At 39.0% G+C, this 17,465-nt stretch overlaps 1 protein-coding gene across 2 annotated transcripts in view; it reads right to left on the reverse strand.

Annotated features, from left to right (window-relative positions):
- Positions 1–17,465, reverse strand: part of LOC131041898 (uncharacterized) — a 198,144-nt gene that overhangs the window by 73,742 nt on the left and 106,937 nt on the right. For both annotated transcript variants that reach the window (XM_059208003.1, XM_059207974.1), the window contains exon 14: positions 10,308–10,453. In XM_059208003.1, the coding sequence (XP_059063986.1) occupies positions 10,308–10,453 (146 nt within the window). The remainder of the gene's footprint in view (positions 1–10,307; positions 10,454–17,465) is intronic.

The following is a 17,465-nucleotide window of genomic DNA, read 5'->3' on the forward strand; positions in this document are numbered from 1 at the left end:
GGGCTTTTGAGGCAATCAGATGGAGCCTCTAGTAGCTTGGGAATCATTTGGAACCCCATGAATGTTAAGATCTCACTTGTTGGGGAAGATAAGTATTGGCAACATTGCTCGGTTACTATTCTTGCACGGAATGAGAATTTCAATCTTTTCAATGTGTACGGACCATCTACTGCTAGTGATAAACGGGCTCTCTGGTACCTCTTATCCAGCAAACTAAACAATATTACTGATGGTAGTTGTGTGGTAGCCGAGGACTTCAATGCGATCCTTTCTGACTCTGAGAAAAGTGGGGGTATTCAGAGGACTAGTACGTCCCAGAAGGACTTTTTGGAATTTGTTGAGAAGAATCACCTTTTAGACATTGTTCCGAAAAATGGAATTTTCACATGGACGAACCGGAGTGTGGGTTTTACTAATATTGCTGAACGGCTTGACCAGTTTCTTATTACTGGTGAGTGGTGAGGACAAAATCTAGCCTTAGAATCGTTGATCTCCCGCTTATCAGATCAGATCACTACCCGATCTATCTGTAGGTCACCGTGGGTCAAGCAGAAGGAGGTACCCCGTTCTGGTTTGAGAAAATGTGGTTCAGAGTGCCTGAACTATATGACCTTATACCTGCTTGGTGGAATGAACCGGTTTTTGGGAATCATTCGAGACTACTCATTCTCAATAAAAAGCTCAAGTATATTAAGGTCAAGATCAAAGAATGGAATAAGAGCCATTTCAAGAATACTCATATGGAGAAATTAAGAATTAAGGCTGAACTGGCAGACTTAACTAGCTCTGTTATCACTTCAGGAATGACTGAGGATCTATTTATCAAAGAAAATTCTCTCAAATCTGACCTAAATGAAATCCTTCGGTGTGAGGAAATCCACCGGCGTCAAAAATCAAGGGAGTTATGGCTAAAGGAAGGTAATAAAAACACCAAATTCTTCCATCGGTCGGCCATTGCCAATCGAAATAGAAACAAAATATCGAAGATTATGAGACCGGATGGAGTCACTGTCAGGAATTATGAGAACATTGTGCAGGAAGCTGTAAGATTCTTTGACTCTTTGTTGAATGGTGACCATCAGATCGACCATGAAGCAAGAGCCAGAATTCTGAACTCAATCCCATCTGTTATATCCGTTAATCAAAATACAGCTCTCTGTACTCCTATTTCAATTGATGAAGTAAGGAATACTACCTTCCAGCTGAAACCGGATAAGACTCCTAGCCCAGATGGCTTCCCTGTTGCTTTCTTCCATCATTTCTGGGATATCATTGCTCGAGATCTACATCTTGCGGTAGAAGAATCAAGAAAGAAGATGACTATGTTAGGGGCTATCAATCACACCTTTTTGACCCTAATTCCGAAGAAGCAAAATCCACAACAGATGAGTGACTTTAGGCCCATTGCTCTATGCAACACTATATATGAGATTGTAACAAAGATCATAGCTAACAGATTGAAGCCCCTCCTTAAACACATCATATCAGATGAACAAAGCGGTTTTGCCCCTGGAATATCCATTGTGGAAGGCATTATCATTGCTCATGAAACGCTTCACACAACCAGGAAGACCAAGGACTCCTGTATGATTTTAAAACTGGACATCCTGAAAGCTTATGACATGGTGGGCAGGGATTTCTTATTTGATGTTCTCAATAAATTTGGCTTCTGCAAGGAATGGCTCACTTGGGTCACGAGTTGTCTCTCTTCCCCCAAATTCTCTGTTCTGGTTAATGGCTCATCCCATGGTTTTTTCTCTTCGACAAGAGGAATCAGACAAGGTGATCCATTATCACCATTTATGTTTATCATAATGGCTGAAGCTTTAGGTCAATCTATATGAGCTCTTCAGCAAGATGATCGTTGGGTTGGAGTTAATGTGGCAACAAGGGTTGAAAAAATGACTCATCTTCAGTTTGCTGATGACACCATTCTGTTTGGTTCGGCCTGTAGGAGGGAAGCTAGAACTATTAAAACATGCCTTGATGATTACTGTATGGCTTCCGGGCAAAAAATCAACTGGCACAAATCTGAAGTGTTTTTTGTCAACACTCTGCTTAACTTGCAAGTTGTATTATCAAGGATTCTTAATCTCAGAGTCGCAAACTTCCCAAAGAAGTTTCTTGGTACCCCCCTCTTCATTGGCAGTAACAGAACTCACTACTGGAAGCATCTTATTGATAAGTGCAAATCCAAACTTGCAACTTGGAAAGGCAAGTGGTTATCCTCTGCTGGGAAGCTCACTATGATAAAGTCGGTTCTTTCAACGCTACCAGTTTTTTCCATGGCCTGCCTGAGATTACCGGTGGCAATTGAAGATGAATTGAATTCTCTAATGAGAAATTTCCTTTGGAATGGTTCGGATGACAAAGGTAAATTCCCTTTGATAGCTTGGAAAAATATCTACCAACCAAAAAAGGTAGGAGGTGCTAGCATTCGCCAAATCTCAATTATGAATTTAGCAATGGGTGCTAAACTGGTTTGGGAAATTTGTAGTGGCGGGAAGCAAAAATGGGCAAGGCTCCTGAAACATAAATATCTGGACTCCCTGGAGCCTAAAAGGATTTTGACTATCAACAATCCTCCCAGAGGCTCGGCTATCTGGAATTTCATTATGGACAGAAGGGAAATAATAAGTGATCAGGTTACTTGAGATATCAGGAATGGCAGGGATGCTTCCTTTTGGTTTGATTCTTTGTCTGGTGAAGATGCCCTATGTCACAACCCCTCTCTGCAACCTATTATGGCAGAAACCTGTCACCTTTGGGGGCACAACATTTGTGATTATGTTTTTCCAATCCAAGAAAATGGTATTGCTAAATGGAAATGGAACTGTTTGGATCAGCTGGACTTGGATCAGCTTCAGAAGGACTTGTTTACTAACATTCTCAACAAAAGGATTATTTTCCCTTCCCCTGATAAGGACATTATTAGGTGGTGCGGTTCCTTTGATGGTAAATACAAAGTATGTTTTGGTTACAAACTGAAAGAAGCGGCTATTGATAAAAAAGACTGGCCTTTTAATCTTTTTTGGCATCAACACCTTCCCAAAGTGGGCTCCTTTGCCTGGTTGACTTGTCAGAGAAAAATCTTAACTCAAGAAAGACTCCAGTCAATGGGTATCAATGGACCCAGCAGATGTACTTTATGTCTAGAACAAGAAGAGACTACGGATCATCTTCTTCTCCATTGCAAATTCTCTAGTCACTGCTGGTGGCATTTCATGGGAAAACTGAGAATCTTCGGCCCCTTCCCAACAGGGCTGGATAAGTGGTTTTTGCAATGGCCTAAACCGGCAGGTAAGGCTGTTTTTGTTGATTTGCTTTTTATCCTCCCATCACTTCTGATTTGGGAAATTTGGAAAGAAAGGAACCGCAGAATCTTCCAGGGTAAAGAAATGAGCCTATTGTCTCTTTGTGGGAAAAATGAGAACCTCCTGACTGAGCTCTTGAATGAGGTTGCCCAATACAAAACATTAAAGAAAAATTTGTTCACAGACTGGGATTGTAAGATTAAGCTGGTTCTTCCAAACTTACTCATCCCACCAATCTTCAGACTGGGCACCCCGGTGGATCAAACCAATCCAAGAGTGGGGGTGAAATGGGTTGCGCCAGAGGATGGGTGGAGCAAGGTAAAATTTGATGGTGCTTCTGTAGGAAATCTGGGTCAAAGTGGTATTGGTTGTATTCTGAGGGACTCTGATGGTCTTTGTATAAAAGAAATCTCTGAAAAGATTGGTGTGGCTACTAATAATGAAGTGGAATTCAGAGCGGCTTTAAGAGGTCTTCATTTGGAGGGAGACTCATTAAATGTTATTAATGCGATACGCTTAATAACATCCCTAGCTAGTGCCTTAACCAGTGGCTTCAACCGATCCTGGCGCTGCTAGTTACCTTTGATGAATTTCGGGTTAGCCACATCTACAGGGAAGGTAATGGTGAAACTGATAGACTTTCTAAATTGGCTATAGCCGTGGGTGACCCCACCTGAATATCCACCGATGATGATTTTCTGTTGGGCCGGTTGGTGATGTGGCATTGGTTCCATCGGTTGACATGCTATCCCCACTTTCCATTGAGGGGGACACTCTCTGGTTGGGTCTATTGATGGTTGCACGCTCTTCGGTTCTTTCTACAACGTCCAGTTGTGGAGCAAAACGGTGCTTTGCTCCCCGGTAGCCGCTTTACCCCCTCTCCACTTTATGGTCATGGTTTCCGGTGGAGAGATCGACCGTTTTCCCTATTAACCTGTTAAGGTTTCTTCTTACCAACGAGATGTGACGCTTTGCCGACATCATTGATTAGTGTCGGTTTTTGGCCTCGTGGCAATTAAATATTAGTGTACTTTATTAATATCTAGTTACGACTAGATCCCCTCAAGGTTTGTTTATGATCACTTGATTCTTAAAGTCGGTCGACACCAAGTTGAGGAGCTTTGGCACATATGGTTTTTTGGATATTGGCAGCTCATGCATGTGGGTATTTATTGGGTATGAATTGCTTGCAAGGTGTCGTATTCTCTAGTTTGATGTCGCACTATTTAACAATGGTATACCCTTTCTTTCCATCAAACAATTGCTTTCCTTTCTTGGCGACTCACTATGGAGACCCCAATCCTCCTTGAAGCTACTTGTCACCAGATGGCTTTCTTAGGCGAAATCACGGACAAACGTCTGCAAGAGGTCCTCTTCTCTCAGCATCCTCTTATTCTCCACAACCTTAAGAGGATTCTAGGAAAGGAATTCCTTATGGCTTACCACAGATACAGAGCTAATGCCGATATCCCAGCTTTTTTTCTTGCAATGATAATTTACATGGGGACTAGTAAGCAGAAAGAAAAATTGTTAACGCAAATGATGTTTAAGCATCGCCTGTTGGGGGAAATAGATGCCAATCTTAGAATTCCACTTCCCCAAAATTACTATATGTCACTAAGCAACGGAGCGGAGGTGAAGAAGCTTCTGATTGTTAATTCTCTGGATTTCGAGTCTCTCCAAGCAACCCGGCCTGTCATCTCCAGGAACATTGATTTCCTTCTTAAAGCGGCTAGCATACCAAGCAGTTTCACGACAGAATGGAGGGCAAAATTTCTCTGTGATGAAGATCTAGCGGGTACCGATGACTTTGGGATTTTGGAGAACGGAGATCTGGTGGATGGAAATGACTGGGGTTTTGGGTTGGGCGAAGAGTGGTTCCCAAACGACTACCGACTCCCAAAGGAGAAGGCAGAATCGGCAGCTCATTCGAACCATGGCACGAAATGTCCCATTGTCCTGGATGCGGCTAATGCGCTTGTGGATGATGCTTTTGAAGACTCTCTTTGACTCCGGTTGTCATTAGGCCCTCCGGTCTCTCTGTTTTTTGAGATTGTCTGTTTTTGTCTTAAAACCTCTGTATCTGTAAGAGGTTGGTTTATGTTTGTACTCATCCAACCTTCAAGGCTGGTCTTTTTTATCTTGGGACTAGAGCTAAGGTAGGGGGTTTTCTTCCTGATTCTTTCCCCCTACCGCTCTTTTTGAATCAGGCCTTGTATTCTCTTTTTTGTTTAATACAAGGGTGCTGCCCTTCTGCAGCTATTTACTTATTAAAAAATAAAAATAAATTTTTTTTAAGTTAATGTAATTATCTAATTCATTCTTTACTAATTCAAAAATTCAAAAAGTTCAAAAATCCCCAAATGCTGATTTCAAATAATGTGCATTTCATTTCATGTTTTCGAAAATCCAAATTTAAATAAAATGCAAATCACATGCAATTTCCTAACAAATTCCTACAGCACATGCTCAAATTCCTAACTAGCACTAACTCTCAATCTAATTGTCAATCACCTTTTCTAACTGGGCAATCAAATCAATCATCTCCTCAACTAACTCAGTTACCTCATCAATCAGCTTTTTCGAACACACTCATCTAGTCAGTTATCCCCCTAATCTATCCAGTTCATTGATCAATCTATTCAGTCAACTAATCAATCAAATGAGTTTAACTCTCAATCAATTCTATCTCAACTGATTTCAACCGTTGATCGATTATGTTCTCAAATGCATCTCAACCATTCAATTTGAGCTTCAATCTCCCATTTTCAATAATCACGATCTTCAAATTCTTGTGTTATCTCGAAGGTTAACAGCGCGACTCTGAGAGCCAACATTCCATGAGAAGCAAAAGGACAATGGAAGCGATGTTGCAATAGAGAGTTTAATTAGTTTAATTAGATTATTTGAATTGCACACTTTCATTAATATTATGGAATTCGTTAATTAAATAGGGTTTTGTGATTTCCCTTTATTCTAATTAGCCTGATTTTGATTAATTTTCCCGTGATACAGTAAGGTTTCAAGCAGCCCCCAAGGAAATACATGTACATGCAGTAAAAATAATCTTCAAATACTTGAAAGGGACTTTGAATTTTGGATTATGGTATCATAGAAGTGAAGACTTTACCCTAAGAGCATATACAAATGCTGATTGGGCAGACAGCGTGGATGACAAGAAAAGTACTAGTGGCAATGCATTCGTTTTAGGCAATAGCCTTGTGTCATGATTGAGTAAGAAACAAGCATCAATCTCCCTTTCCACTGCTGAAGCAGAATACATGGGAGCCACCTCATGTTGTACCCAAGTGCTTTAGATGCATCAAAATTTGAAAGACATCAGAGTGGAATATGATCATCTAATATCCATATTTTGGGATAACACAAGTGCTATTAATATCTCCAAAAATCTAGTAATGCACTCGAGGCAAAATACATTCCCATCAAATACTATTTATTGAGGGAACAAGTTGTACAACAACAAGTGAAGATGGAATATGTGACTACCAAAGAGAAAGTGTGTAAAGTTTGGCTCTGGCAAGAGAAAGTGAATAAGTCATGTTTTAAATGCTTCTTCCAATCCCTAGAAAAACACCGAAGTTGACCAAAAACTTGAGAAAAGTTTGGAATTTTCAGAACTTCTTTCAAAATTCCTTGGAAAATGCCGAAGAAAAGATCAAAATTCACCAAGGCATCACAAATTTCGTTGTTTGCTAAACTGTTTTCTTTCCAAACCCGAAGTTTATACTGAAGTTCCCCAAATCTGATAAGATTTCAGTGTTTGCTAGATTTTATGCCTTCCAAGACCTAAGTTAATACCAAAGTTCATGAGTTTGCAATGAAAAGTGGGGAGTTTGAGTCATTTTGTGCCACCAAACTTCAACCAAGGGCATCAAGGACTCCTCGTGAGAATAGGCAAAGATCCATATGTTTAGGAGGCTAGAGAAAGGTGTAGAGCTGAATAAAAGACCAAGCTTTGGTAATTGCTAAAGAACAACTTCATTCCCTAAGCTTTGCCAAAGTTCATGCCCTTTCCTAAGTAAAGTTTGGAATTTTCCAGACCTTTGGCATTCCAAAATACTTGCAAATACCGAACGTAACACCGAAGTTGATCAAAACTTGAGAAAAGTTCGGAATTTTCAGAACTTTTTGCTTGCAAATCCCTTGGTAAAGGCCGAAGTTTAGGCCGAGTTTTGTGCATTACCTTCCAAACTTTGTTGGCAGTAAAGCATCGTTTCCAATGCCTAAGTTCTAACCAAACTTCTTGAGTTTGTGCCAACATTTGGTGATGTCCTAATCCTCCAAATGCCAAGTTTTCATTCCCAAGCCTGCTTCTCAAAGTTGGATTTTGTAGTCACAAAAGACGAGATTGAGGGCATCAAGGGCCTTTCCTAGACCAACTAACATTCCAAGACTAGTGTCAGTTGAAGCTCAAAATTAAGGATAGTCTTCATTCCCAAAGTGTCTCTCTCATCCATCCCAAGCTCATGGAGTTCGGCATTTTAGCAAGATCGGAGCAACTCTTGTTTCTTTCAACCTTGCAAATGCCTAAGTTCAGGCCGAGCTATTGAACAAGCTCTCCAGATTTGAGGTCGAAGTGTAGAACCTAGTTTGGCCTTGTCCAATAGGACTTCCTTATGCCAAGCCAAAAGACCCTCTCAGACATGATAATGTTCAAATCCTTCAAAAAATGAGTGAATAGTGAAATGATGATTGATATTTGCCCTGTGTGTTCATGCAAGGTGGAGGACTCAAAGGAGGTCATGTGGAGATGCTTGTGATAAAGAGGACTCTACAACACTACCCTCCGGAGGATTCCCAGGATAAAGCTAGAGAGAGAATTCCATGCTAGCATCCTGAAGATGTCAGCAAGTGGTGCCAAAGACAAAGAAAGAAGGGTTGGATGAGCAAGGACCCCTACTACCATCAGCATGGCAACAAGTTGAAAGCCAAGGCATGAGATTGCAGGAAGGATGACAGAACACAGAATGCTACAAGACATGTGGAAACGGAAAAAGAACAGCTGGAGATAACAAAAAATAAGTTTATTGTAAAAGCAATTGCTTTATTGAAAGATGACTACTTGTGGGCCCGATTTAATGTAATTCAAAAGGGGGCCACAAGTCAATTATTTTCCAACTACCAGATTTACCCTTCTTGTGCCTTAAGCCCAATGAGATTTTGTCTTCTAGTAGGATTAATTGAAAACAGTTGAAGGTAGCTAAAAAGGTGGTTGATGGTTGTTGAGATCATTAACCAAAAAGTTGTGAGGACTAAAAGAAGGCAAATCGGAGCCATTCGATGGATTGAATCCTGGCCATTGATTCATAATGTAAAACCTATAAAAGGCCAGTGCCTCTCTCATTGTAAGGGGTTATAATTTTAGTCTTTAAAAAAATGAGATTTTAGAAGGTAGCGGGTTAGAAGTAGTTGTAATTAGGAGTAGAAATAGAATAGAGTAGGACTGTTGGACAGATAAAATGTAATAACAGTTAGAACAAATGAATAAAGCATTGAAGAATGGTGTTTTTGCCATTTGCTCTAACCTGTTTGCATGGTTTCTTTTCATCAAGTTAGCAAAGCTCAGTGATCTTAATGGTGGAGTGTGAGGGTATTTGATTTGATTTCGGGTTCAAACCATTTGAGGTATGTTGATTGTAGGTCCTTATGCATGGTTAGTCTGAGCCTACTGTTGCTCTTAGTTCAACTGTGAATGTTTTGCTTCAGATTGCGCTAGAATTGGGTATCTAAATGAATAATTCGTAGTCTGAAAATCTTTCACTTCACCTTGGAGATTGCACTATTCCTATGGAGTTGTGAGTTATCTCTGGCCAAGCAAGAACTAGTTTATTCGAAATTTTGTCTACCTGTAGCACCAACTACTACTGTCATTATCCCTAGGATCTCTAAACCCTATCCCTTCGCTATTTATTTCGCCCAATGCAAGAATCAAAGCATCGCAAGATTGCTATACCAGATGCAGGCCATCCTGTCAAATGCATAGGTCCCCTCATGAATACCAGCAAAACACATCAATCACTAAGTTATCCTAAGCAAGTCAAGACCTAACAGTTGGAACCTTGAGGTTATCTCTTATGATCAGTCCAAACAGCATTAGGGATTTCCTTATTCAAGAGAGGATAAGATAGACTCAGCATTCTATTTTGCGTTGACCAAAAGTGCAAGCTTTCACACATAGAAACTGTTTTTAAATGCTCCAAAAAAAGTATCATCATTGTTGTAGAAAAGAGTGTCATCCAAAAGGACTGTCACAAAACTTCCCTAGATATAGCCTGAAAAGATTGTCATGGCAATGAAAGTAGCTACAGTATTTGTAAAGCCATTACCTCTTAACAGCCAAGAAATCTTGCAATGTCCTTGACAAGTAGTAAAACTATTCACCTTTGGAATATTGCCTGTGATTCAAACCTGATCATATCTACTTCAAAAATTCATCTTGTTATGTAGTATGACACCTTTCACTCTATAGAAAAGATTATCTTGCTCAAGGGAATCAATTCTTATATCTACTAGCATATCACATTCCTGCATATTTGATAAATAGAAGTTTGTTTGGTTCTTCGATCCATATTTGTTATTTTCAGTTCTGAACACAATAATCACAACAAAAAACATATATGTAATAATAAGATGAGATTCCATTGGATAAAAAGAAAACAATGTAATATTAACATAATGAATTGAGAATAAAAAAAGGAATGTTTCCGTTATCAAGGCAGTACTCACCAATCCACTTTGTTCCATTCTCTATGCCTTCAAACCAAGTTTTATGTAACATTAAATTTAAAACTTTCCTTGAATATGGGAATCACAGAAAAAACATTTAAGGTTGTATGGAAACTAAGATAGTAATAATGGTATATTCTAGATGGTGCCGATTTGACGTCACTTTACAAACAAACAAACGATCTCTAAATAAGATAACATGTTCCAATGCAAAATTCAAGAGATAAAAAGAGATTAAGATCATACTTGGGAACAAAGGTTGCACGTAGACAATTTTTGTTTGCTACTGCCCTTATAGCTTCTCGTAGGAAGACTAAATTATCAGCAGCCAATACACAAGAAGAATACTTCAATGCTATTTCAAATTGGCCATTTCCTGCCTCTGCATGCAGCTGCAAAAAATGCAAAAATCAATAAATATATAAATAGAAATGATATAAAGATCATAAAATTCAACCGGTTTGGATTTACATATGAGCTTATATTGCTCCCTCAGTTTAGTTCTAGGTTTGGAGCTTATAAAGTATAAACCATCACATAATGATCCCAAAAGCAAAATATCAAAAATATGCACACCATGGAAGCCTAGATAATTAAACTACAATCTCACTTATCATGTTTTACAGTGCTTAATGGACAACATAGAAACCAAACAGCTAGCTAACTAGTAGCATGTGTAATCTTTTGAACAGCATAATGCATGCCTATCCATTCTCCTTGTCATGTATTCTAGTTTACTTCCACTTCTTCGAATAGTTTTTTCTGCCAATTGCCAATAATCGAACATATACTCTTAACATTCTTGTCATTGCTTCTTTGCACCAGTTTTGTGCCAATGTCTGATCTTTATGGAACTGTTCCATGTGTCCACCTGAATGGAAAAAATTGTAATAAGAGTAACTATTGCCAGATAAACTACTTCATCTTTCCAACAATCAATATTTTTAATTTATGACTCATTATACATCTCACCACCCAAGAATGCAAATTACTAAAACAAAACCATAAATAGAAAATAAAAAATGATAGAATAAACTATATTCTATTCAGCAGGAAGACAACATATACAACCATGAGTGACTACAATGAAAGCAATAGCTGAGTATATATAGGATATACCACCCAAGAAACTAAAAATACAACCAAGGTGGGATAAAATGAAAAAGTCTCTAAGTAAACTAAATGTAAAAGGGACCTAAAGTGGACAACTAGCAAGGAAATAGAGTAGTTATCAAATATTCCTCATTCACACTAACGAAACCACCCCAATTCAACTTAGAGGGAAGAGAAAAGATGCAAAGGATGGGTCCCAATCACAAGGCCTAATGAGGCACCCATGTACAAAAATATCCCTCTAGAAAGAAGAGAAGGAGAAAACCCAATAGGAAAACTTCCTCCCCTGAGAAGATGAAACAAGAAGGCCTAAATAACCTCCCTTGAAGAAATGATGTCTTGGACCCATAAGACATATCATAAATGGAGATACTTGCTCTCAATAAAGTGTTTGGTGAAAATATTTGCAACCTACTCTATTGTAGGACAATAGTGCAAATCAATGACCTGCACCTATATCAACTCTTGTAGAATGTGCATGTGGATCTCGATATGTTTGGTCCAATGAAGATGGATTGAATTCTTCAAGATCTAGATGGCACTCTAGTTGTTGCAATAGATGATTAATGGATTTGAAAAAGGAATGAAAGCTCAATGAATATATTTTGAAGCCAAATAGCCTTAGTAATTGCATTAAGAACCCCTTGATACTTAGCCACAAACCATGAGAGAGAAACTAGGCGTTGATTCATGCTTTGTCAACAAATGGGACTGGAACCAAGGTGAAAATTATAGCTAAATATGGATTTTGAATCATCAAGATCGCCAACCTAATTGAAGTCTACATATCCAATCATATATAAACTTGTGCCTACTACATAGTGAAACTTGTATCTGTGAGTGCCTTAAATGTTATGAAGAATTCATTTGGCTACATTCCAATTAAGTTCATGGACTCTTGCATGAAAAATGAAAAAATGCCAACAACAAATAAAATGTCGGTCTGATTGTAAGTGATGTAGATGAGGCTGTCAACAAGTTGGCTGTAGAAGTTAGCATCAACCAAAGAAGTGGAACATTTGCCTCAAGTTTCACTCACAGAATGGGAATCAATGCAAGCTAACAATCAACCATATGAAACTGAGCAAGGAGATCAAGGGCATACTTAGCTTGTGCAATAGTGATCTCAGAAGACAATTGAGTGATCTTAATCACAAGAAAGTAATGTAGCACACCCAAGTCAGCCATAGAAAATCTCATGCAAAGCAATCTTGACTATGTCAATAATGGATAAGGTGCTCCTTATGACAATCAAATCATCAACATAGAGAACCAAAAAGAGGAAAGCATCCTCTTGTCTTAGAATATAGACATTTGGATCAGAATGGCATCAAGAATAATTGATGAAGAGAAGAAAGGAGTCCATCTTGGCATATCAAGCCCACGGTGCCTGCTTGAGGCCATAAAGAGACTTAGACGAAAAACCAATGAAGAATCCTAAATAAATCCTTGGGATTGTTCTATTTAAATCTACTCTTGTAGATCCACATGAAGAAATGCACTCTTCACATCTAATTTACAACACAAGTATGAGCTATAGTAATAGCAAGATTCAAGTGAATAGAGTTCAGTTTGACAATGGAAAGGTCTCAATGTAATCAAAACCAAGAAAATGCAAGAAACCATTAGCCAAAATTTGTGCATTGTACTTGTCATCTAATTCATCCGCAGCAAATTTGGTTCAATAAATCCACTTACACCAAACCAGCTTTGTTCCCTTAGGAAGTAGAACAAGCTCCCATGAATTGTTCTTGATCAAAGAGTTGTAGTCTTCCTCCATGATTGAATATCACTCGAATATACCTAATGCTTCATGAAAGGATTGTTGATCTAAATATGTGGCAATGTAGAAATCTGGGATACCCATGTGTTGTGATCAATTTGAGTGCCGGAAGTATCCCCAACAAGAGTGCTTGTTGATTAAAGAGCCTATTGTGCCCATTGAGGCATAGGAGATGAAGGGGATGGAAGAGGAGAGTCCTCAATTGCTAAATGTTAACTTGGCAAAGGGGGAGGTGAAGCCTCATGATCAACCCTATGAGCAAAAGCCTAAGGAAAGTCCTCGGTATAACTATCATCTAAATCCACCATGGAGGATGTGAGAGGACAAGCTAGGAGAGGTTATCTCAAAATTAATATTGCACTCAATGAAGAGCTCATCTTTATAAAGATTTAACAGCCAATATCCTTTGACACCATTGAGGTACCCAACAAAGATATAGATTGGACTTTGAGTTTCCAAAGCCCTATATTTCTTTGAAGGAATATGAGCCCATGGACAGCAAAAAACTATAAAATACCACACGACAAGTTTCCTACTACACCAAGCTTCAAAGGGAGTGATGCCCTTCAATTCCTTATGAGGATCCTTGTTCTAGATGTGAGCAGCACAATTGATATCTTTGGGCTAATATTTAGGTGCAAGGAGTGTGGATAATGCAACCAACCACCTGTTTTAGGGATCTAGTTTTCCTCTTCCAAACATTCTTTTCCTAAGGTGTGTAGGCAACTAAATGCTAAAGATCAATCCCTTCAAGAGTACAAAATTGTTTGAAGAAATGATTCACATATTATCTACCATTGTTAATGTGGAGAATCTTGACAAACTTTGCAAATTGTTTTTTTGCATGAGCTTTGAATTCTTGAAAACCATCAAATACCTCACCTTTCTGATTAAGGAAGAAGACCCATATCTATTTGGAAAGATCATCAATGAACATGAACAATGTAAGGGGCTTTGTTGAAAGACAAGGATGGAAATGGACTTAATAAAGCACTATAGACTAGCTCAAGGACTTGTGAAGCCCTTCAAGTCTTCCCCTTGTCAAATTTGTCCTCCGAACACTTGCCCAAGGCACAACCCTAACATATTCCATCTAAAAAGCTTATATAAGGAAGACCTCTGATCATGTCATATGTGCTAATCTATCAAAGGTAGAAGTAGTTGAGGTGGTTTTCTCACATAATCTCAATGGGTGAGAAAAGCATTAGGTGTTGAGACATGGACCAGCTAGGACTCAAACCTAGGACCTTCCATACGCTGCTAGAGTGCTCTACCACTGAGCTACTGGCCCCTCTTGGACCAGTCCATCGTCAGTCCAGGTGTGGCTTATTTCCAACACCAACACCCCCCCTTAAGCCACACCTCTCATGTGCTTGGGGCTCCTAGCCTGGACCTGGCTCTGATACCATGTTGAATTTTAGACTTTCAGATTTAACCTATACTCAGAAAATTGAAGTTAATTACTAAATCAATATATTTGTTGTTTAGTTTAATTACTTTCAAACTTAGAAATAAACATAAATTGAACACAATGAACACAACACACAAATACCCTGGGAAAACCTCCTAGGAGGAAAAACCCAGCCAACAGATCTTCAGATCTGACTATGAATTATATCCAATTGTAACAGTACATTACTTAGCTGGTAGCTTTGATGTGGCACACCAATTTGTCTAAGCCTTTCACATAGCAATACACCTCTTGAATCTATTTTGCATATAACAGCAAGATGGCCTTCAGATGGGCAGATCTGGAAATTGTCTTTGGCTTCACATGTCTTGCAATTCACATCTTCTATTGAAGTTCACCCTTGTATTAACAATCGCCTCAATGCACACTTCCTTCACTTCGCATTTAGAATTCTTTCTTTTTGATTTTTGCACTTGCAGAATGATTATCGCATGTGATATCATTATGTTAATGAGGTCAAGTAGTTGTTTATTTATATGAGGCAAGAGGACCTATTTTAGGTCGGCTTGGTGTTGATCCCTTTTATTTGTTTTATTACTTTATAGGGTTGGCCCTATTAGAGGGAACACGTTTCCCTTTTCAGTGGCGTGTGTCTTTTAGTTATAGGGTCGGCCCTATTAGAGGGAACACGTTTCCCTTTAGTGTGGCGTGTGAGAAAGGAGAGAAGGGCCCAGCCCTTGGCCGATTCCAATGTTGCCTTAAGGCAATTGGAATCCGCATTCTACCTAGTTACAATCAACACTCCCTCTTAACTAGGGAGAAAAATAATCTTACAACTAGGTTACAAGATTAGGGCCCAGCCCTAAGTAATACATACAATGTTTAAATTGTAATCCGAACTTAGCTGTCAACTTCAAATACTCCTTAGAGAGGATCACAACAAGTAGCCACAAATAGTAGCCCATAATATCCATCTTGTACTGCCTGTGGAGGGTGAATTGAAAACTTTAACATGCACACTTGCAAGTCATGAATACATACACAATTATTCATGCACATCATGGAGTCTTTCCATGCCATCCATCACGCATATCCATCATTCATTGCCTTTACCTCAGTCTTCTCCCAAAGAAGAATGTAACATCATAATCTTCCATCTTGCACCCAAGCATAGAGTGGAGTTACATAACCATTGTCCTCCATCTTGCACACAAGCATAGAATGGAATCTAATAAACATAATCCTCCATCTTGCACACAAGCAAAGAATGGAATAAACATAATCAGAATATTGTAATCTTCCATCTTGCAAACAAGCATAGAATGGAACTACATAACATAATCTTCTAGCTCGCACACAAGCATAGACTGGATCCACCTTACATTGCCAGCAGAGGGTGGAGAGGATCTTTTCTACCATCTTACATTGCCCGCAGAGGATGGTAACAATTACTCTTCTCCCTGAGAAGATTACACTACCACCTTACATTGCCAACAGAGGGTGGTTGATACAACACAATGTATCACTGAGGTTGAGACTCCCTCTCAACCAAGGCAGTGTTCTCCACAGCTCCAAGTCTATCTTTTGAAGTACTCAAGCTTCAAGAGACTTGGTGAGAACATCTGCAACACAGGATTGTCCTGCCATAAAACACTGAATTGTCAGGTATCTCTATACAACCCTGATAATAAATCAAAACAACATAACAAGAATTTTGAGAAACCACACTGCTTCTCTTGATGCAACACTTGCAACAATGTATTTAGCTTCAACAATACTCAATGCAACTAAGGACTGTTCCTATAGGTCCAAGAGATCGCAGCGGGTGAATGCTTGAAGTGTTTTCCTTGTCCGTAACACTTCTTGACCAATCTAAACCTAAGTAGTCTTCTAATGATGGCAACTTCAGCCCATAATCAATTGTGTCTTGCAAATATATCAAAATATGCTTGGCTGCAACAATATGCTTAGCTTTGATTATCCAAAGCACTCACCAATCAACCTGCCTCTATTCAGATGAATCAAGATCATAGTTGGCTGCAGACATACTCAACTTCTTCAAGTTAGTTTCCATATAAATTTACAATCCATAATTCTAACATAACAATATAAAACTTGACTTAGAATAATTTCATTAGATCCTTGCCACACTTCTAACCTAGAAGTAATGCATTTTAGATTTAGATCTTCCATCTCAATTCTGAGCTAATTCTTTCTTATATTAAATCATGAGACTATCTTTATCAGTCAGAGTTAGATCATCCACATAAGGAATCAGAATTAGCATTTCAAATACTTTAAGGAACAGGTTAGAATCTTTACAAAACCCTAGGCTTATCATGTACTCTTTCATACCAAGAGTTTTATTGAAGATCATAGGGCTCCCTCTTAATCCTCAATATCAGACTAATAGCCAAGCATCATGGTATCATAAGTATTCATAAACAAAGATGAGAAATGCCAACTTCACTTTTTATGAATTGGACCCATGGCGCAATTATGATCATGACATATCTTCAAACTTCTTCTAATTGAGTGTGAAGATCCTTATGCCTTATTTCAAAGCTCCCTCTGAAGCCACATCAATCCAAGCTTATGGATTTTTTATGTCAATATGGCCTTGGCCCTCAACATACATCACCTACTATATGAGGTTATCTAAAAATGACCTTGGGTGAGGATCACAACATTCATGATAAGTTAGATGCATCCACTTTTAACAATATAACCAATGATACATAGAATGCCGAGACAATACTTATGTGACACAAATTAAAAGAGCCAGCCTGTAACATACAACCTGAAACTTGTACATCACCATACAGGTTTGTTGTGCGTTGCACACGCTCCCTGTCGCCGACAGGGTCCCCTTTCCTGTTTTGAGCTCTCGATCGTTGTCCCGAGGTTCCGAGCAGAGTTTCTCGTGTCTCTTCGAGCGAGTTCGTGACCAGTCCGTAAACTGATTGACGTTGAAGTAATGAACCGATGAGTCCTCCTGACTAGTCTAGCTCTCGGGCGTAAACGCCAAGAGCTTTGTTCAAAGTTTTGAAAATCGCCTTAGATAGGCGTAAGATGGTAGGAATTGACGGATCCCGCC

Source organism: Cryptomeria japonica, chromosome 1 (assembly GCF_030272615.1).
Source record: "Cryptomeria japonica chromosome 1, Sugi_1.0, whole genome shotgun sequence".
NCBI classification, from domain to species: Eukaryota; Viridiplantae; Streptophyta; class Pinopsida; order Cupressales; family Cupressaceae; genus Cryptomeria; species Cryptomeria japonica.